The sequence below is a fragment of the Taudactylus pleione genome, unplaced genomic scaffold (genome assembly GCF_031769625.1).
Source record: "Taudactylus pleione unplaced genomic scaffold, aTauple2 ptg001370l, whole genome shotgun sequence".
Taxonomy (NCBI): Eukaryota; Metazoa; Chordata; class Amphibia; order Anura; family Myobatrachidae; genus Taudactylus; species Taudactylus pleione.
The window spans coordinates 2,608,412-2,630,686 of record NW_028285770.1 but is presented as its reverse complement, the minus strand read 5'-3'; the positions used below and the strand labels follow the sequence as shown (position 1 = coordinate 2,630,686).

Here is a 22,275-nt window from a genome sequence, read left to right as displayed (position 1 = left end):
TCCTGCTCTGTTTGAGCAGGAAGTTCCCCACTGACATCATCAATGTCGTCAGTGGGGCCGCCCCCAAATGGCAAGCTTTCTGACTGGAACGCCTCCGTTTGGCCAGGCACGCACCTGGCTCGCCGAGCAAACGGGGCGAGCTGTCACTCAACATCGACAGCTCGCCCCGTCTGCTACGAGACCCGTAGTGACGGAGCGCCCGTCGCTAGCTGGGTCTCGCGCATGAGCATGACGGAGCTGGCTCCGTCATGCGCATGCTCTGTGGGGACCATCGACCCGGTTGCGAGCGCATCGGTGCTTGCGACTGGGTCTGAATGAGACCCTCTGTCCTCTTTTGGGAAACTTCAAAAGCGGTAATGAGGGGCCATTTTCTGGCTTATCAGGCTGAGAAGAGACTGGAATACCACAGTAAATATGATGCCTTGCTTAGTGCTATGCATGCAGCTTATATTACTTATGAGACTGACCCCTCTGAAAACAATTTTGAGGTTTATAAACAACCTCTTCAATTGCTGGAGAGTTTCTTGTTGACCAATGCTCTGACACAAACCGATTATGCCAAAAAAAATTGCTATTGTAGATGGGGCAATAAATCTGGGTGTTTATTGGTTAATATGGCGAAATTGCAACGTCCTCGTCAACCAATTAAGGCATTACGTAACCCTACTACATCTGCCCGTTTGGTATCCACTTCTGATATAGTATGCACATTTCAGTGTTATTATGAGTCTTTGTATAGGGCCCCTCCAGAGCTTCCTGGCTTACATTGGGACCTGCTAAAGGAGGCAAGGCTTCCGAAACTTACTTCTACCCAGAGAGACATTTTGACTCAGGATATTACAGAGATTGAGATCTCTGAGGTCATCTCCATAATAATAAATGTCCAGGCCCGGATGGTTTTTCAGGGGGGTATTATAAGATGTTTCAGCCACAATTAGTTTAATTTCTCATTTCTCATTACTCTGTATCAGGGTATATTGGAGGGCCGCCTCCATTATCCAAATTTTAATAGAGCATACACTATAGTTCTACCTAAACCTTCTAATGATCCAGAATTTGTTACATCCTATATGCCTATTACACTTTTGAATCAGGATTTTAAAATAATGGCCAATCACCTCCAATTATTTTTACCTTGTATACTAACACACCATCAGTTGGGATTCACACATAGTAGATTTTCGGTAAAAGGGGCTAGAATGGCTCTGGCAACTATAGTCCCTCACTCCAAGTGCACATCCCCTTTGGGAGCAATGCTTTTGAGCTTAGATGCGGAAAAGGCATTTGAGACAGTGTCTTGGGCTCATTGGCTTAAAATCTTTGCGATCCGTGATTTTGATAGACCGTTTTTGGATCTGTTTAGCTTTTTATATTGTTCGCCGATTACTACCCTGATAATTAATGGCACCTGTATTTACTCCATTACAGTGACGAGGGGCACTTGACAAGGATGTCCTTTATGGCCCTTGTTATTCAATATAGCTTTGGACCCATTACTGTGTATTCTCCACTCCTGGACAGATTTTAAAGGTATTCTGGTGGGGAGCTTAAAGTCCAAGCCTTTGCTGATGACTTATTACTTTGTTTCAGATCCAGAACAGACCTTACTCAAAATTTTTGATTAGCAAAATCTGACAAAGTTTCTGGCTTTAGTATTAATTCAGATAAGTCATAAGCTTGTATCTGGGTTCCATGGTGAAACCACACTGGGGTAACTTTTATCCGGTGGTGTGGGCTACTACTTCCCTTTAGATATATGGGAATTGAATTACCACGTTATATTGATTAATATGAGGTCGCTTATTCGAGAGGTAGTGGGTGAATTGTCCCGGTGTCGTCACATTTATGTTGTCCTATTTCACTTATTAGAAATATCTTTCCATGAACTTCTCTACCCCTTACAGATGTTGCCAATTTTGCTCTCTCAGGCGAATTAAAAGTTTTTGTATAAAACATTTCGGGACTTTATCTGGAGGAATAAACGTCCTTAAATTGGTTTACTGAAGGTCAACAAACCCGGGCTAAAGGAGGGGTTAATTTACCTTATTTAAAATTATATAGTCATGTTGGAGTTTTGAGATACATAGGGGACTGGATGCGCAGGACGGACTGGTGTTCCTCCAATCTCATAAACAAGAATTATCTGAGGATATTATTAGTAATCCCCTGCTGAAGGTTGCATGGTGAGTTTGGCACTTTGATACAAAGCAAAGGAATTTAAATTGTCATCATTCTCTTTCTCCCATTACTTTTAAATCCTGAGTTTCAAAATGGGGATGCCTCTGCGCCTTTCGAGCATTGGTAGACACTGAAAACTGTCGGCCCTATTGAGTGGCAGAATTTGTGGATAAATATGGTTTACACAGGAAAAAGAAATTGCAGATGCACTAGTCGATCATTACTGTTCAAATTTAAATGTATTTTGTAATATAATTTCAGAGGTAGTTAGCATATCAGTGGCCAATGATACGGTCCTGCCCACCAGCGTCCAGGTCACCTCGTCGAGCAGGTCCCTAACACTCGTGTTCACATCTGGGGAGCAGGGCGCATCTGGGTGTGGGACTTCTGATGCAACCTTTATACATTGTATGTGGGATTGCGCCTGTAGATTTTGGTCATCTGTCCAACATATTTGTATCCAGGTGTCTAGTTAATTATCATCCACTATTGGTGGAGTGGGAAATTTTTGGTGTTCTGCCACTGTCTGTTTCGGGTAGGGGAGATAGTAAAAAATTATTATTGATTATATCAGCGGAGGCTCGTAAATGTATATTACGCATGTGGACCAATACAGATCCCTCATCTGTTTCCGGGCTAAACTATTTTTTGCTTTTGAAATGGATTGGCTAGAGACCACTCTGCATAAGGAGACTAATGCGTGCAATGTTTTGGAACGATGTGGACAATTTGATTGATCGTAAAGATCAATCGTGCACATCGTGTGTTTTTGTACGGTTACAATGCCGATGCACGTCCCCGCCGTCAGTCTTGCTGGATCGTAGATCTTAACGGAAAAAAAAATAAGACTGCGACTTATCGTGTACAATGTGACACATCGTATGTTTTGCTGGTTCTACGATCCGATGTACGAGGTATTGGAAAATCCCTAGCCACTCCCCTCCTCCATTTTGTGAGAGACGACGTTTCAGGTAAGAAAAAGCTGGCAGCATCGTCTGTGCGTTGTTCGTGTGTGTTGAGCAGAATCCTTGATTAAAAAAGTCAGTATATCCTTCACCATGCAACATTGTACACTCTAACTACCCTGGGCCACCAATGCGCATCCCCCTGGGCGCAGCAATGTTTATACCACTGTGCCACCAATGCGTATCCCCCCTGGCCCTGCAATGTTTATATCACTATGCCACCAATGCGTATCCCCCCCCGGCCCTGCAATGTTTATATCACTATGCCACCAATGCGTATCCCCCCCCTGGCCCTGCAATGTTTATACCACTGTGCCACCAATGTGTATCCCCAATGACCCTGCATTGTTTATACCACTGTGCAGATCATATCATTGGTGCAGACTTATGTACACAGATAGTTAATTTTTTTTTTATTTGAATTTATATTATAACTTCTTTAAATATAATATAAACTCAACTGTAGCAACATTTTAAAATAAACAGTGATAAACAATAAAATTTGCTCTAAACATAAAAAAAACAAGACATAGAAATAATAAACAGTAAGGTAGCATAACAGATCAATATTAGCTAGTACCAAAACTGAGAGAACAGCTAAAAATATATGTATAGAAAGTAGGGGTGAGCGGGTTCGGTTCTACTCTGTTCTGTTCGGTTTTAAAAACCCGAATCTTATTGGCTATCCAAAACCCATGACAGCTGATAGCCAATAAGATTCGGTTTTTAAATCCGAACGGAACCGAGTAGAACCGAACCCGCTCATCCCTAATAGAAAGTGGATACATGACATAATACAGAACTGTCCCAATAATAGCAACAAATGATAACCATAAAAGTAACCATAAAATAAACAGTAAATATCATAACAGATCAGTATGAGCTAGTACCTTAACGAAGGGAACAGCTAGATATGTGTATGAAAAATAGATACAGAACATAATACAGAATTGTCCAGATATTAGTAACAAATAGCAAACATATCTAAGAAGTAAATAAACAATCTACATCTCAACTATAGTACCAAGTAGAGAGATGAGCAAGAAAGGGGAGAGACATTGGGTGGGGTGAATACAGAGCGGAAACCAGTAATCAGATCATGGTTGTAAGTTAGTAAAAAATCAAGACTTAAGTGTGGAGAATAGTAGAGCAGGAACAAGGCACAATCGTTGGTGGGTAAGGCACTCACGAAATGTCTGGGTTCCCTTCAGGGGAGGGGCCTGATTCTTCTAGGTAGTGAAGCAAGTCCTTACATTCACGAAGATCTCGAATGATAACAGTCTTGCCGTTCAGGTCTACAATAAGCTTAAAGGGGAAACCCCCAGCGATATCTGATTCTTCTATCACGAAGAGCCTTGGTTAAGTCACGAAAGTCTCTCCTCTTGGCAATTGTCAGGGGTGAAAGATCCTGGTAGAATTGGAGCTTGGCTGTTTCGAATAGGATGTGTGGTTTACCCTTTGTAGGATTAAGAACGAGTTCTTTGTCCTTATAAATAAGGAACCTCATAATGACGTCACGAGGAGGGTCGCTATCCCTGGGTTTCGGCCGAAGAGCGTGGTGAGCCCTTTCAAGTGGTAGTGAGCGTGAGCCAAGGTCGGGGAGTAGGAAAGAGAAAAGTCTATAAAGATATGATTCCAAAGCATCAGGAGAAACTGATTCCGGGATGTTACGAATGCGGATATTATTCCTACATTCCCGATTTTCCAGATTCTCGTTTTTAAAACGAAGGTCAGAAAGTTCACTAATGATATGATCCAGGTCTCTGCTGGTCTCATTTAAGCCTTTTTGGAAGCCGTCCTGGCGAGATTCAAGTTTAGTGGTTCTTGCAGCTAGAGTTGAAACTTCAGCTTTGATAGAGGCAACTGCTTTGTCGAGTTTGGTTTCAAGAGAGTCCTAAAACTCCGTGATGAGGGAGCGAAGAGCTAGAATGTCTTCTTTAGTGGATGAAGCGGGTGAGTGAGAACCATCCTTATCTATGGCAATGGAAGGGGGGGAAGGGGGACCCCTTTGTTGAGAAGATTTCGTGCCTCGTGAAGTGCTGCAAAATATCACTTCCCCCTTGTTTAGGAGTCTTGGTAGTAGATTTCTGCATGTGTGGGCCACCAGTGTCAGGGTTGCCGGAGAAAAAAGACCCAGTGCCAGTAAATATGTCAGGGAACAAATAGGCTAGAGAAAAAAATGAAAAAATAATAAAAAAAAAATATATAGGGGGTCAAAGCACCCAGGGGATGGGGGGCATGCCCACTTAGTGTGTCACTGTACTCAAATAGTCAGGGTTAAGGACCTGACAACTGCATGCAGGGCAGAGATAGGACTTAAGCCTCTGACAGTGCCTTAGGGCTGAGCTGCACTGAGAACAGCAGACACGGGCCAACCTGCAGTAAACAGGCCCCAGAAGCAGACCTCGGCAAGATGTCGGACAGTCCCCAGCTCCGTAGGTCAGCATCGGCAGTGAGAGGATCCAGAGCCCGAAACATGGAGCAAGGTACCCGGGGGGAGATCGCAGGTCTCTAATCAGGACAGTCACATAGAGGAGGGCAGTCAACTGGTTAACCAGGAGGGGAGATTATGAGCAGCAGCCTCAGTTGTTCAGTCGTGGCTGCCTGGTCACTGGGTGACTGTCAGGTGATGGGCGCGGCTGCCTCTTGGTCAGAACGCAGGAGGCTCCATGAGGAGACACCTACCTCAGACAGCCGTCAGTGGGGATCTCACCACCGCAGGAGGGGACCTCCGGACGGGATGGAGCAGGAGCCGGGGTAGGAGGTAAGGCCGCATGTATGCCGGCAGCTGTGGCTTGCCGGGAGTGACGCTCTAATTGATGCCGCGGCTTTGCGCCCGGTAAAGGCCGCTGCAGAGTTCCGGCAGTGACTGTCCCGCGAACTGCCCCACGAGGTCTTCAGGGACCGGGATTGTAATCCGAGGCCGTGGGATGGAGCCTATAGCGACCACGGCGGCCTTTGAATCTAGGCCCCGGGTTCAGCCCAGCTATAGGCCCCGAGCACGGGGCACTGGCTCAGACACCGCTCTGGGTTCAAAATGGTCAGTGGGTGGGGACCCGGTCAGCAGTGGCCCAGGAGAGCATGAAAGTGGACTGGTTGGGTGTAGCGGGTGGGTATAAGGCTCCAAGGTCTCAGGAGCTAATGGCAGCCACGTCTGCCTCAGTACTCGTCCAGGCCACGCCCCGTCTTTATTCTATTTATTATTTTGCTTTATGATATATGTGTAATGTATTGTTGCTCAGATGAATAAAAGAAATGTTAAAACAAGCAAATTGTGTACAATTCTCTTTATCACTACCTCAATGTACAGCTCCAAGTAATTTGTTGGTGGCTTGCAAATAAATATACTGTACTAATAGTAATTTGTGGTTATGGTTTATAGTTTAAGAAAATGTATTGAACCAAATAAGCAAGGAGCTGACCTGGGCCAATCTATGACATTATGTCCATAACTATATTCTCTTTATATTTCTATATGTAACTTTGCATGAGCTCCTACAATAATTTTTTTATTCTGCAGGTTCAACATGGACATAGTGACTGATACCAGCTTTCTGACTAGGGTCGTTGGCAAAAATGTAAAAATTACAACCACCAATGGATGCTTTCAGGGCGTGTTAATGCATATTGACGCAAGCCGTACAATCACTTTAATAAAAGGTAACTATGGAAAACCTGTTTTTAGTTATTAAAAAGAGGAAGCTGTCAGAATCCTGATTATTTCATCATTTTGTCTTGTGACTTACCCCTGCTGCTGGGACACTTACTGCTCCTGTGGCCAGCCAGCTCACTCCATGTACTCAGTTGTGCGTCCGCTATCATCCCTGTGAGATGCAGGCTTCATTTGTTTCTGGCCTGCTTGTTATGTTCTGGGTTGTTTGTGGACCCGGGGTGGTAGCAGGAGCGATCACAGGAGCAGATTTAAAGGTAAATGTGGAACTTTTAATGATTGGCTTAACAGACATGGGAATGGCAAGAAATAGTCCAGGTATAGCACTAAAGTGCACTTAATAACTGTAGTGGGGTAAATGGAAGAATGTCCAGAAAGTGACAGGCAGGAACAGTCCAGTATGTAGGTATGGTGAGCTGTAACAAAATGCAGGCAGAGGTAACGAAGTCCAGCTGGGTGTAAATGGAGGTAAGGTGCAGGGAAACAGCAGGTTCAGGTTCTCAGGCAGGGGAAAAGGTAAATGGAGGGTGCAGGGTAAGTCTAGCCGACACAGGTGCTCAGGCAATAGGAAAGGAAATTGGAGGAGGCAGGGGAATCCAGCAGGGTTGGAGCAGGTCAGGTGAAGCAGGCTTAGGCAATGAAACCAGGTGAAAGCACAGGAACTAACTCAGCTCTCAGTGAGAAACACGTTGCACTGGCAATGCAAGGGAGCTCTGAACTCCCTTAAATCCCCAGTGCTCAGCCGTGACTGGTCAGAGAGGAGCATGTGACACAACAGGATAGGGCAACTAGGTCACCTGACTGGAGACAAGATGGCGGCGCCCATGCCAGAACGGAACAGAAGCACCACCAGGCCTAACCAGACCAGAGTGACAGTATGCCCATACGGAACCATGCACAGCCAATGCTCTCCGCCAGGCACCAGTGCCACCGCCAGACGCCCCTCGCCATAGCGTCCTCACAGGTATTACCCGTCGACTACCATGCCGAGAAATCCTGGTCGTGACAGTACCCCCCCCCCCTTTATGGGTGGCCTCAGGACACCTTCTAGGCTTTACAGGGTGAGCCAAGTGAACTATGTTGACAGGACTGGAAGCGTGGACATCCTCAGCTTTGGCCCAACAGGAACCGGAAATGGAAACTGAAAACTCCTCCTGGGGTACGAGACTTGAGGCCCCTTCCTGGGGTGCTAGATTTGAAATCCCCTCCTGGGGAACAAAACTTGAAACATCCTCTCGAGATATGGGGCTGAAAACCCCATCCTGGGGCTGGACACGCAGAAATCCCTTAAGGGACTGAGGCTCTGGAGTCACCCCTCCTGGGGCTACAAAGGACCTCCCAACAGGCGGTTGTAGTTGTGTATCTGTGAAAACTTTTGCCCCAAGCATGGGTGTATTCCGTAGTGTTTCTAGACCACTATCAGGGGATTATGACCGTGACAAGGCATCGGTCTTCGGAAGGCAAGACACTTGACATTCCACACTCCATGACTGAACCTGCATACTGTTCCAATCAATTCTGGGGTTGTGCTTACACAGCCACGGGTATCCGAGTATAACTTCATGGGAAGTCTTGGGTATAATGAAGAAACTGATGTTTTCAACATGGAGGTCTCCAACACGAACTAAAACAGGTTGAGTTCTCTTAGACACAGTTCCATTACAAAGAGATTTACCATCATTGGAGGTCCAGGAGACAGGAATGATCCAAGGTGCTGCAGGGAATTTGTAATTTATCTGCCAACCGAGACGACATGAAATTCCCCGCTGCCCCGGAGTCCAAAAGGGCAGACACAAACACAGGGCTAGAATTAATGTCTAAGGCTATGGACAACACAGAGTCAATACGTTTAGAGGACGGAAGAATTGCTCCTAGCTGAGTGCACCCAGAATTAGCTAGAAACGGGACGCTTTCCGGCTTGCGGGTACAGGAAGCCACCAGGTGACCCGAGTCTCCACAGTATAGACAAAGGTTCTCTTTAAAGCGTCTCTGTCGTTCTTCGTTAGAGAGACGGGTATGATTTACCTGCATGGGTTCTTCCTCGGAAAGGGAGGGAGTGGGACGGGTAGGGGAAGGGAAACTCTTAGCTCTGTGTTTTTCATCTTGGCGCTCTCTAAAGCGTATATCAACTTTATTACAAAGGGAAATGAGATCACTAAGACTAGAGGGTAATTCGCGAGTCACTAGATCATCCTTTAAACGATCTGATTGGCCTTTTGGCAAGGTCTATGTCAAGGCTTCTTCATTCCACTTGACTTCAGATGCCAAAGTCTGAAACTGAATGACGTACTGGCTGACAGGACGGGTCCCTTGTTTTAACTTCTTAATACTGGAGGAAGCAGAGGAAGTTCTTCCAGGCTCGTCGAAAATCCTCCTGAATGTTGCTAGGAACTCTGGGTAATTGTCCAGAAGCGGATATGAACGCTCCCAGAGTGGAGAAACCCATTCTAGGGCGGAACCGGATAACAAGGACACAATGTAAGCCAATTTGGTTCTAGGAGCAGGAAAATTAGAGGGTTGCAAAGTAAAATGCACATCGCACTGATTGAGAAATCCACGACACAGTTTTGGAGTACCATCAAACTTATCGGGTGTGGGAAGATGCAAACGAGGAGTAGATCCAGAGGAAGAAATCACAGGAATGGGGCTAGGAGTAGCTGCAAGCACACTAGGAGCCGTTGATGTAGCTTGTACAGTATCCAGACGGTGTGCAATGTCCTGCACAAACTGTGCCATCTATCGCTGTATAGTCTCCACACTCTCCAAGCGAGTTGCTATGCTCTGAATTAAGTCCATGTACTGAGCCATTTGGTGCTGCATAGCTTCCAAGTTTTCCAAACGAGCTGCAATACTTTGAAATAAATCCGCACCAGACTCCTGTCCTGTGGCCGGATCCATGGGGCCAGTGCAAACTGTTATGTTCTGGGTTGTTTGTGGACCCGGGCTGGTAGCAGGAGAGATCACAGGAGCAGATTTAAAGGTAAATGTGGAACTTTTAATGATTGGCTTAACAGACATGGGAATGGCAAGAAATAGTCCAGGTATAGCACTAAAGTGCACTTAATACTGTAGTGGGGTAAATGGAAGAATGTCCAGAAAGTGACAGGCAGGAACAGTCCAGTATGTAGGTATGGTGAGCTGTAACAAAATGCAGGCAGAGGTAACGAAGTCCAGCTGGGTGTAAATGGAGGTAAGGTGCAGGGAAACAGCAGGTTCAGGTTCTCAGGCAGGGGAAAAGGTAAATGGAGGGTGCAGGGTAAGTCTAGCCGACACAGGTGCTCAGGCAATAGGAAAGGAAATTGGAGGAGGCAGGGGAATCCAGCAGGGTTGGAGCAGGTCAGGTGAAGCAGGCTTAGGCAATGAAACCAGGTGAAAGCACAGGAACTAACTCAGCTCTCAGTGAGAAACACGTTGCACTGGCAATGCAAGGGAGCTCTGAATTCCCTTAAATCCCCAGTGCTCAGCCGTGACTGGTCAGAGAGGAGCATGTGACACAACAGGATAGGGCAACTAGGTCACCTGACTGGAGACAAGATGGCGGCGCCCATGCCAGAACGGAACAGAAGCACCACCAGGCCTAACCAGACCAGATTGACAGTATGCCCACACGGAACTATGCACAGCCAATGCTCCCTGCCTGGCACCAGTGCCACCGCCAGACGCCCCTCGCCATAGCGTCCTCACAGGTATTACCCGTCGACTACCATGCCGAGAAACCCTGGTCGTGACACTGCTAGGATGCAGTCCATATCAGAGTCTAGCCTGGAGTACTGCTGTGCCAGGCTCTGATCACCTGATCACAGTTCATCCAATCCTATGCCAGACTGAGCCTCCCTGAACCACCTGATTCTGCTCTTACAGCTAACCCAGGGGTACAAGCTCCATCCACTGGCTCTAGCAATTACCAGTGCATCGTCTAACACAGTTAACACTGTGGCAGGTATTCTTCAGCCTTAGTACCTAGTTTCCTGCTAGAGCTATTTCTGATCATCTGTGCAGCAGTTCCATCTGACTGCCCTACTAAATCCAGTATCCAGATTCCATCCACTGATTTCTGCCTTCAGTAACCTGCTGAGTTCACGATTTCCCTGTCTGCAATACTTACAGCCATAGTTATTGCCTAAAGGCCCCCATACAGCAGAGACGGATCGCCGCGATGCGGAAATCCAGAGATGCCGGGTTGGCAGATCGGTGAAATCCAACATGTTGGATTTCACAGATTTGCCGATCACGATCAATAAATGATCGTGATTGGCAGATCGGTGAAATTTAACATGTAGAATTTCACCGATCCTGCGACTGATCATGTAACATCGATGTCTGCCGGCCGGCATTTTCCATCCGATCAAAACGATCCATCTATGATGTATGGAAGCCTTAAGTCCCCGATGCTAAACACAACTCAAGGTTAATTATCTACCTGAGGATTCATCTGTGTCTGCAGGCTTGTAGGATTCAGATTGCAGTGTTTATCACAGTCCTTCTAGCAAGTGCTGCTGCAGTGTATTTCCCAATCTGTTGCAGAGATCCTGATTCCTGGCATGCTGTTAACCTCTGAAACACCTGCTAGTTAGATGAGTCAGTGAGTTCTCACAGTATCCTGTTATACCATAGCTCCACAGCATTACACTTTCAATCTAGCATACAAGTGCAATTACAATTTTGCTGCACCTGACTCCTGATTTATTCCTGCTGGTTCCAGTCCGGATCAAGAAGCATCTTGGATACCCAGAGCCCTTTGGCTCCTGTGAATTTGTTCTGGCTCTCTGTCTCCACAGTATTGCTGCCTGAATCCAGTTTCTCCGCAGAATCCAATCCAACCAGTTCACAACCCGAGTCCGGATTCACAAACCAATCGGTTCGTGACAGAAACCTTTTGTAACTTTAAAAACCTGCTGCTCCCATATGATTTTCCTGTATACTTTACATAATGTTTGCAGAAAGTATTTTGCTGTTTTCTGACAGTGTAAAACAGCCATTTTGATGCACCACCATTGTTTTTGTTTTGCTATGTGAGACCTTTCTCCTCTTTTGTGTTAAGTCACCTCCACACCACAATATTGTATACAGGTAAATGTCTTTAGCAGGCATTTATTTCTATTACCCTGAAACAGCTATGCTTCAAACTTTTTTTCATCAGATCACTGATTTTTAACCGCTTAACTGAAGACCTACTTATCCCACAAAACTGTGTATACACTGGACGTAGATGTCACATTCTGTATACTGAGGAGCAGGAAGCTGACGTGGCTAAATATATTAAATTGTCCACAAGTAGCTTTGAAAAGACTTATAGCCGCATCCAATAGGCTATACAATGGTAAAACCAGTAATTAAGAGGCTGTGGTATTTGCAGATTCAACTATCAACGTGCAAGCTATACTAGTAGAACCCCTATTCTGGTGTCCATTCCTATGTCTGAAATTGTATTTAGAAACAACAATACTGCTTAGTGCGTTTTTAGATGCAGCCATAGGGCGCACCATCGAAATTTGCACCAGTCTCATGCTAGGTGAAGAATCCCCGAAGGTATGACCTCTAATGTAAGCGATTTAAGCGTCTGAGGTATGTGCCATGCTTGTGTCACTTCCTTAACGCAGTGAAACAGTGGGGGCGATTCAGTTTTTTTGTGGGCAGCGATAATTAATGGATGCCCAGTGTTGCAATTCAGTTGTTCTGGGCGCCCATTAATTGTCGCGGTCCTGGCACCCAATTAAACCATGTTTAGCAGTGTATAACGGCTGCCCTAACCACTGGTTTATTGCATATTTTTGCTTGCACCCTCCTGAGAGTGCAAGCAGTAATGCTGGCAGCTATCATGCCCAGACGGAGCAACAATTGAATTGCCCTGGCAGGCACCCAGAGCAAATAGCTGCTCAACAAACAATTGAATTGCCCCCTGTGCATCTGAATAGCCACTTGCCAGTCACTGCAAAGGAACGTCCAATACATTTGAGACTGAGTATAAACTGCGAGTGCGACTCTCGACTGTACACTCACACCATGGGATGTATGCGCTGTGATTTTTTTTTTTTTGCGACGCATGCGCACTTAAAATACTGACCATTTGCATGACTATCGGCATCATGCCCGACTCATTATCTGTTTTATGTGCAGTTATATTTATCATTATAGGGGGACTATAGGGAGCAAAGGGCAAGTATTGTACTTCCAAGTGTAATTGATATCAAGTACCTAAAATCACATGGGTTTCTTACTCTAATTTGTTCTCGAATGGAAACCTATTCTGCTATGTGTCGCACAGATTTAGATTGAAAAGTAACAAAACAATGAATGCATTATTGAATAACACAGATTAAAATAAAATATTGCAGTGTTCAGCCCAGGAGCGTTTCTAGAGAGGAGGGGGCCTGTGTACAGTCTCCGACAGGGGCACCCTCCTCTCCGACCGGCAGCGCACTGAGCTGTGCGCGGCCAGCGCCGGAGTTATAGACTCTGGGCACTAGAGTGTGTCCATAGTCTATAATGTATGCACAGGTCACCCGGAAAATGGCCGCGGCCATTTTCCCTGTACTGCGCAAACGACAGGAAAATGGCCGCCGCGGACATTTTCCAGTAGTTTTACAGCGCCGGACTCCAGCACCGACGTGGGACTCTGGAGAGGTAAGTAATATTATGGGTGCAGGGTGTGTGGTGTGGGGCCCCCCTGGACTCGGGCCCGTGTTCCCCGCACACCCTGCACCCATTATAGATACGCCCCTGGTTCAGCCTCACCCCTGCGGCATACACATAAACCCACCAAGATGAGCAATACAGGAGCGGGACAGAGATGAGAAAACTGGGGGAAGGAGGGATGGCAGAGATGAGATTGAGAGAGGCATGAGGGGTGTGGGGGGATAGAGATGAGAGAGATACAGATGTGGGGTACAGATGACAGAGATGAGGAGAGGCAGGGATCAAAGAGATGAACGGCAAGAGAGATACAGATGAGATAGCAAAGCAGTGAATGACCGGTCCAAAATACTAGGCTACAATTGAGAACTGGCAATCTTAAAATGAAATGCAACATTTGATAGATTTTATGTTTCTTTTAATTTGTGTACTTGACTGACACATGAAAGTATCTATGGTTTAGCAGCACTGCTAGAAAAAAAAGCTAAGAGAACGCACTTTAGTACAGCAATGTAAACTGTATTTTTTTTAACATGTTCTTGCAGTATGATTTTAAAGTGCCCTATTTTACTTTTATTTCAGTTAAGGATTTAGGAACTGGGAGGGCCGTGCCTGGAGCGAAACTCTTTTTCGGGCAATCCATTGTGAAAGGTAATATTATAAAAGCTGAAAGAAATTAAAATACAAAATACATACAGTATTTGAGATATCATCAGTCTTACTAGCCATCATGTTGTAGCTGTTCATTTATGTTGGCCATAGTACAAATTTCAGTAAAAATCCCCACCAAAAAATGTTTTCTACATGTTACTGTTTTACTGAAATAGGCTACTAATGAGATATAGATGTATGCTGAGACCTGCTGGAATACTTGAGAAATACACATCATTTGACTTTAGCCATAAAGAACATCTACTGGTTCTATGAAATACAGGACACAATACATAAAAATTAAATTTGACATAACTGCTAACATTTTAGTGTATTTATACTGCTAAAAGATCGTAGTATATTGTAGCTGTCACAGTGACTTCAGATGATGTAGAGAACGTTGGTGACTGGTTCTATGTTGAATATGATGGAAAGAGTTGCCCAGATGAGATAAAGGACATCAGAGATCGTAAATACTTGTGCGCACAATGGAACAAGCTGGCAGCAACTGGAAATGGCCATCACCAGATAAAATATTTGATACATCTTCACAGTTAATCAGGAAGATAAACAGGCCTACATTGGTTAATTCATGTGGATTCTACTGGTTTGAGTAATTAGTATCAGAGCCCTTTGACTGGGGACAGAAATGTAACGTGAGTTACATTCGTATGTAACCTGAATCTCATGTCAAAATTGATAAATATATGTCCTTCAGTTCCTATGTCAACTCTGTTGCCATAGGAATCTGTATGATTTACCGCCGAACCCGTGCTCGGCAGTTCAAATCCCGACAGCAGCAGCCCGACAAGGATGAAAATCCCGATCGCCCCTAGGTAAGTATTCACTAACCTACTCTACCCCCTATCCCTAACCCTCCCGTAGGGTTGCCTAACCTTCCCCCCCCCCCCCCTGGTGCCTAACCCTAATTCCCCCCCCCCTCTACCTAAACCTAACCCTCTCCCCCCCCCCCCCCCTTCCCGCCGCCTGAACCTAAGTCCCCCGGAGGGGGTGCCTAACCCTAAGTCCCCTCCGGGGGTGCCTAACCCTCCCTCCACCTAACCTAACCCTAACCTCCCAGGGGGTGCCTAACCCCAAGCCTCCCCCTTCCCGGAACGCCGATTGCGACTTTTTGCCTGTCGGAAAAGTATCCGTTCAATTCCATTCGGTTTTTGTGTAGGCGGAAAGTCAATACAATGTACTAGGTGACAAAGATTCGCCTCTGAGTAGGTGGAGAAAAGAAGTGCAAAATTTTTGTTTCGGGGGTGCAAAGGGGGGGAAACCACTCAGAACCCTTGGGACAGCCCCCCAATGGACAACTGCGTCAAAAAATTCCTAGAAGAAAAATGTAAGAACACCCCAAAAAAGTACTTTGAAGTTGGGAGCGAAAAAGTGCAAAGTTGGGGGACAAGTTCGCAAACTAGCAAAGTAAGGTTCAGGGGGTGCACTAAGAAGGGGGTCAAGTGTTTTGCGGATTGCAGGTGCATTTTTGGGGGTAGAATTTCACATTATTTAAAAGTTCACTTTAGATACATTAAAACATGTTTGCACCCATTTTCAGGTACCCCAAATTTGATAGGACTATTTATTTTCACCAAAAAATACTGCATTATGCCTTTCTTCACCACTTGTGCAAAGACGCTAATTAATGGAAATTGTGCGAACTTAAGTACCCCAAACAGTTTTATTAGGGATAATCGGATACTACTACATTGATCCTCAATGTTTTTGCAGCTTATTGGTGGGTTCACGCGGGTGCAAAACTAATTGAATACGGCCCTAAGAGTGTAAATTGTTTTCTGCTTCTAAGCAATAATTATGACTACCCACCCCATACAGTATATTATTGTCCTTTTTTTTTTTTTAAAATGTTGAATTTCAGCTTCTTTTTTGTGTGTGGTGCATTTAAACTTCTAAAAACAAACCCTACTGTTAAGTGTCTTGTGAAACATTTTTGAGCTTTGGGAATCAACCTATAACCTATTTTACTACTATTTTTTTTTATTGAGTAATATTTTATTAATTTTGTTTTAAATTTCTTTTATTCATCAGAGCAATAATACAACAAAAAATACAATTGTTTACAGAATTAGCAGGCAACACATGGAATAAAGAATCGTTAATGGCAGCAATATACAAATAGTGTTAAATCAATAAAATGTATCACATTTTCCTCTTTGAGTAGAACCTGAATAAACATATATTCCCTAAGTAGTCTAGACATGGCCGGCACCCCCCTCAAAAAATAACAAGATATCCAAAATCCAACCGAAGACAGGTTTCCCCTTAACCCGTGATAGGAAGCACAATAGGCGGATCGTCTTGTAGAATCCTTGTTTCGTACCAAGAGGTATGTCTAAAACATAAATAAATTTGGCTACGTATGTCCACCGCAAGGGAGTCTATAAAACCCTCCCATAATTGAAAAAATTCTGCTGTCTTAGCCTCCTTATGTAGTGTAGTCTCTAGCCAGTCCATTTGAAAAGCGAAAAATAATTTAGCCCTAAATAAAGAAAGCGACGGGGGGTCTGCATGGGTCCAGCTCTGTAATATACATTTACGAGCCACCGCTGATACAATCATTAATAGCTTTTTACTATCTCTTGTGCCCGAAACATATGATGGTAAAATACCCAAAATCGCCCATTCTGCCGACAATGGGAGGTAATTAACCAGACAACTTGATGCGAATCTATTGACCATTGACCAGAATCTGCATATAAGGGGACACTCCAACATACAGTGGGTGAAAGTTGCCTCAGAGGCCCCACATTTAGCACAGTTACTATCATCAGACAATCCCATCAAGAACCTGCGGTGAGGGGAGAAATACCCATTATGATAAATGTTATAAAACATTTCTTTGTACATGCTTGACGAGAGTACTGATTGAGAATAGAGGAATGAGCGCAATAGACCCTCCACAGTGATATGAGGGAAGATCCTACACCAAGTAGATAATCCCGTAGAGACTTTGGAATGATCTAAAGGAATCTGAAGAATTTTGTAATTGAGGGAAATTACTCCCCTGCCTCCCATAGGTCTATTTAGTAACAGATCCAAGGAATTGGACCAGTCTGCTGGAGAAAAGAAGCGTATCATAGAGCTCACTTAGTGCTGTGCCTGATACATTGCCAGAGAGCGGGAATGGGGCAAATTATATTTATTTACCAGTTCCGCCACTCGACGGGGTCTACGGTTCTCAATGTCGACCAATGCCCGGACTTAAGGTATTCCCCTATCTGGCCATGACAGAAAAGGCACAGAAGCCTCTCCGTTTTGAAACTCGGGATTTAATAAAAGTGGGAGGAAAAGAGAATGGTGAGAATTTACATTTCTTTGTTTTCTAGTGTATTGCCAAACTCTCCATGCAACCATCAGTAAGGGATTGTTAATAATATCCTCAGAAATCTCCTGTTTATGGGAATGAAGGAATGCCAATATGTGTTGGTCAGGTAAAAAAAATTGGTCCATCTGTGAATCAGTATATAAATCAGTCTTGTGCATCCAATCTCTTATGTATCTCAAAATTCCAGCATGGCTATATCATTTTAGGTCCGGTAGATTGACCCCACCGTTAGCCCTAGTTTGCTGAAGTTTCACTAAGCCAATACGAGGTCGTTTGTTCTTCCAGATAAATTCCCTAAATGTTTTATACAGGAATTTTTCATCTTCCTTGGAAAGCAAAATTGGCAACATCTGTAAGGGATATAACAATTTCGGAAAAGATATCATTTTCAATAAATGGATTCTACCCAAGTATGATAACATAAGATGTCGCCATTTAGACAGATCCCCCACCACCTCCCGAATGAGTGATTTCATGTTAAGATCATATAAATCCCCCATATTTCGAGGTAATTCAATTCCCAAATATCTAAGTGAAATAGGGACCCATACTACCGGATATAAATCCCCCCAATGCGGTTTCACTGTAGGACCCAAGAACAATGCTTCTGATTTATCTGAGTTAATACTAAAACCTAAGACCTTAGCAAAATCTGACATTTTATCAAAGATTTTTGGTAGAGTTTGTGCTGGATCCGAGACATAAAGTAATAAATCATCAGCAAAAGCCTGGACTTTAAGTTCGTGAGAACCCACCCGGATATCTGTAAAGTCTGGCCAAGACTGAAGAACACGCAACATTGGGTCTAGGGCAATATTAAATAATACTGGTGACAAAGGGCATCCTTGTCTAGTGCCCCTCATCATTGTAAAGGAGGAACCACAAGTGCCATTGATCATCAGTGTAGTGGTCGGTTCATGATATAGAAATCAAAATAAAGCCGAAAAGGGTCTACCGAAATCTCGTAATTCAAAAATTTTAAGCAAATGATTCCACGACACTGTCTCAAATGACTTTTCAACATCTAAGCTCAAAAGCATTTCTTCCAGATGGGATCGGGAGCTAGAGTGAGACACTATAGCTGCTAAAGCCGTTCTAACTCCCTTTACCGAAAACCTACCTCTTGTGAAACCCAATTGATGGTGTGTTATGATGTCAGGCAAAATTTATTGAAGACGATTGGCCATAATTTTGGTCAGTATCTTGAAGTCTTGATTCAGAAGTGTAATAGGTCTATAGGATGTAACTAATTCCGGGTTTTTAGAGGGCTTAGGTATGACTATGGTAAATGCATCATTAAAATTTGGATAGTGTAATTGACCCTCCAATACTCCCTTGAATAAGGTAGTAAGAAATGGGACCAGTTGGGGTTGCAACATCTTATAATATTCCCCAGCAAAACCGTCAGGGCCTGGAGATTTGTTATTATGAAGGTGAGAAATAACCTCTGAAACCTCTGTTTCTGTAATATCTTGAAGTAAAATATCTCTTTGAGTTGAAGTGAGTTTCGGAAGCTCCGCTTCATTCAGCAGATCTCTACGTAACTCAGGGAATTCTGGGGGAGCTGTATATAGAGACTTATAATAATCTTGGAATGTGGATACTATTTCAGGTGTAGATGTCAAACGAGCAGCTGTAATAGGGTGTCTTATTGTTTTAATGGTATGTCGATTATTGTGCACCTTCACCATATTAGCCAATAGACGTCCCGATCTATTGCCCCATCTATAATAACGATTTTTTGCATAATCCATCTGAGTCCGAGCATTGGTCAACAGAAAACCCTCTAATAATTGACGATGTTGTTTGTAGACCGCAAAATTGTCATCAGAGGGGTCAGTCTCATATATAATATAGGCCGAATGCACAGCATCATGTAATACGCCATATTTACTCCGATATTCCCGCTTCCTCCCAGCTTGATAAGCCAGTATATGACCTCTAATGACCGCCTTGGAAGTTTCCCAAAAAAGACTGAGTCCTCCCAATGCTCTATATTGTCATCTACGAAGTCCATCCACTTGGATTGGAGATACTGTTTAAAGTGATCTGATTGGCTAAGGAAAGATGGGAACCTCCAAAATCTATGTGACGCCTCATACGACTTAGTTCGGATATCTAAAGAGACCGGAGCATGATCTGATATGACTATGCTATGGATATCGCTAGAACGTACAGAAGGAATCATTTGATCATCCACGAATATGTAATCAATTCGGGAGAATGATCTGTGCACTCGAGAGCGATAGGAGTATGTCCTGTCGGTGGGGTTAAGAAGTCGCCACATGTCACACAATTTGTGAAGCGAAAGTAATAGCCCCACACCCCCCGGTCCCGGTGATGATAGAGAGGCTGAAGATGCCAGTCTATCAAGTGTCTCATCAGCCACCCCATTAAAGTCTCCCCCCACCAGCAGGTTCGGAGTGGATCGACACAACAGCAAATTAGAAATTGTTCGAAAAAATTCCAAATTAGGAGAGTTGGGGGCATAAATATTCAGGAGGGTATAGGGTTCCCCCCGCAAAAGCACATCTAATAAAATATATCGGCCCTCCGGGTCACATTCTGAACTAATTATAGAATAATCTAAACGTTTGTGAAACACTACGGCCACACCTCTTTTCTTAGTGACAAAGGAAGACGAAACTCATTCCTTGATCCAGGAGCTACGCAGACACATATCATCCGAATGCGCCCAATGTGTCTCCTGCAAAAATGCTATATCCGATCCTAATTGTTTAAGGTGTGTAGCCACTCGTCTACGTTTAATTGGAGAGTTTAATCCCCTCACATTCCAAGAGACCATACGGATAGAATTATGTACCGTGGAAACTAATGTAGAATTATCAGCTGAAGACATTACTATTATCTACCCCCAGTCTAGAGACTGAACCCATGCAGATATTATGAACCACCTTGTCTTCCCCCATCCCAGCGAGTGGGGAGCCAAACTAGAAAAACAAAAAAGGGGGGTGCCGTCCACCACTTCCAAACCACTCAAGATGAGAAGAATTCCATATATTACCATTAAAACATCATTTTGCTCTGACAAACTCCATTTTCTATTTTCCTCCAAACATATAAACAAGGAAACATGTAGTACATTACATATTTCCATGACACATAAAAATAATACAACTAAAATTAGAAAAGTCAGAACCCAAAACCGAGGGAACCCAACTTCCCATAACATATTTTATATAAAATAGAACAGTACACTATGTGTGTCCCTCTTTTGTAAATAAAGACACAGAAATATCAGAATATCAAGCATTCGGTCTCGTTGAATCAGCAAATCTAATGGGCAGAGAGTGCACGTATGTTTTGGCCTTGTCTAAGTCATCATACATATGAACTACTCCATCCACGGTAACTTTCAGTTTCGCAGGGAACAACAGTGCAAATTGGATATGGTTATCAAAGAGTATTTTGCAAAGTGGAGAGAATTCTTTTCTTTTTTGAGACACTGTGGCCGAGAAATCCTGGAACATCAAGAGTCTATGACCCTCAATAACCAGAGACCCTTGTCGTCTATAGGACCGAAGTACTAACTCCCTGTCTCTAAAGTTTAAATATTTAGCTAGTACAGGGCGGGGTCTAGAAACGGTAGTAGATCTCTCTGGTCCCAGTCGATGTGCACGTTCAATAATCATGGGAGGAGACATCTGGGTTATACCTAAGGCATTATTGAGATCATTTTGCAGATATTCAATTAAGGCAAACCCTTTCACCGTTTACGGAATTCCCTGAAACCTGAGGTTATTCCTTCGATTTCTATTCTCCAAATCATCTATTTTATCTAGGAGAGCCTTAATAGTATCTCCCTGTGAGGTAGAAGACGACTGTAGAGCCGACATAGTGTCCTCCACATCGCTTGTGCGTTGTTCCACTGCGTCAAGCCTCTTTTCATGAGACTCTATTTGTGAGGTCATGGACACCAAAGTGGAACTAAATTCCTTAAATAATTGTTCCATTTGGGGCTTAATAACCAAAAGCATCTCCTGAGCCGCTGCTGTAGCCGTAGGAGCTGCCAAAAGCACTGAGTGCTGTGTATCTCCCTCCAAGGCCAAATTAGGTGACGAAGGGGGAGTGATAGAAAGACCAGGGGAATTAGGGGGGGAAGACACCGCAGACGCAGATGGCTTCGCCTGAGACATAGTACCCTTCGCAGATTTCCTGGTCATTGTAAAATATTTTTGCATACCCAAAACGGCCACAGTGAGAATGAAAGATAAAAACGTATATATTCCTGTATCTACTTATGCGCACACATATATATATTGGTTGTAGAGGGACTACTACATATAATCAAAAATCATACATCATGACATGATGTATCCTGAGAGTAGAGAAATATCTCAAAAATACAAATAATGCACAACATACATTATAACGTGAATTGCAACATTCGCCACTAGATGGCAGTAAGATCACATAGATCAATAAAATAAGCCTCCTAAACTGTGAAAGTATAATCCACTATTTAGGAAAGGGAGGGGGTGCAGGGGGTAGAAAAATCACAGACAAGGGAGAGACCTGAGGTCAACAACCATAGAATAAACACTTGCGTAATTTAGCTGTGTATCAGGACAAATTGACAAAAGGATAACAAGTCCGCCTGTATGTATCCCAAAGGTAATCTCCCTCCTCCACCGTTTGGATAGGTTTCAAACACTTCGTTCAGGGCAGGCAGGACATCCACGATCAGGTGCAGCCAAACAGCTCTACCCCAGCTAATGTTGCGAGGCCCAATATGCAGATCTCAAATTCCTTGGGACTCTGGATCGAGAAGCGGTCACCTCAAACATCCACCACATAGAGCGCAGGGC

The 22,275-nt window shown here is 44.0% G+C and overlaps 1 protein-coding gene across 1 annotated transcript in view; it reads left to right on the top strand.

Moving 5' to 3' along the window:
- The window catches only part of LOC148442992 (piRNA biogenesis protein EXD1-like), a 178,884-nt gene that overhangs the window by 35,443 nt on the left and 121,166 nt on the right, over positions 1-22,275 (top strand). Inside the window, exons 2-3 of the mRNA XM_088463426.1 lie at positions 6,664-6,803; positions 14,029-14,097. Coding sequence (XP_088319552.1) covers positions 6,671-6,803; positions 14,029-14,097 — 202 coding nt within the window. The 5' untranslated portion in view covers positions 6,664-6,670. The remainder of the gene's footprint in view (positions 1-6,663; positions 6,804-14,028; positions 14,098-22,275) is intronic.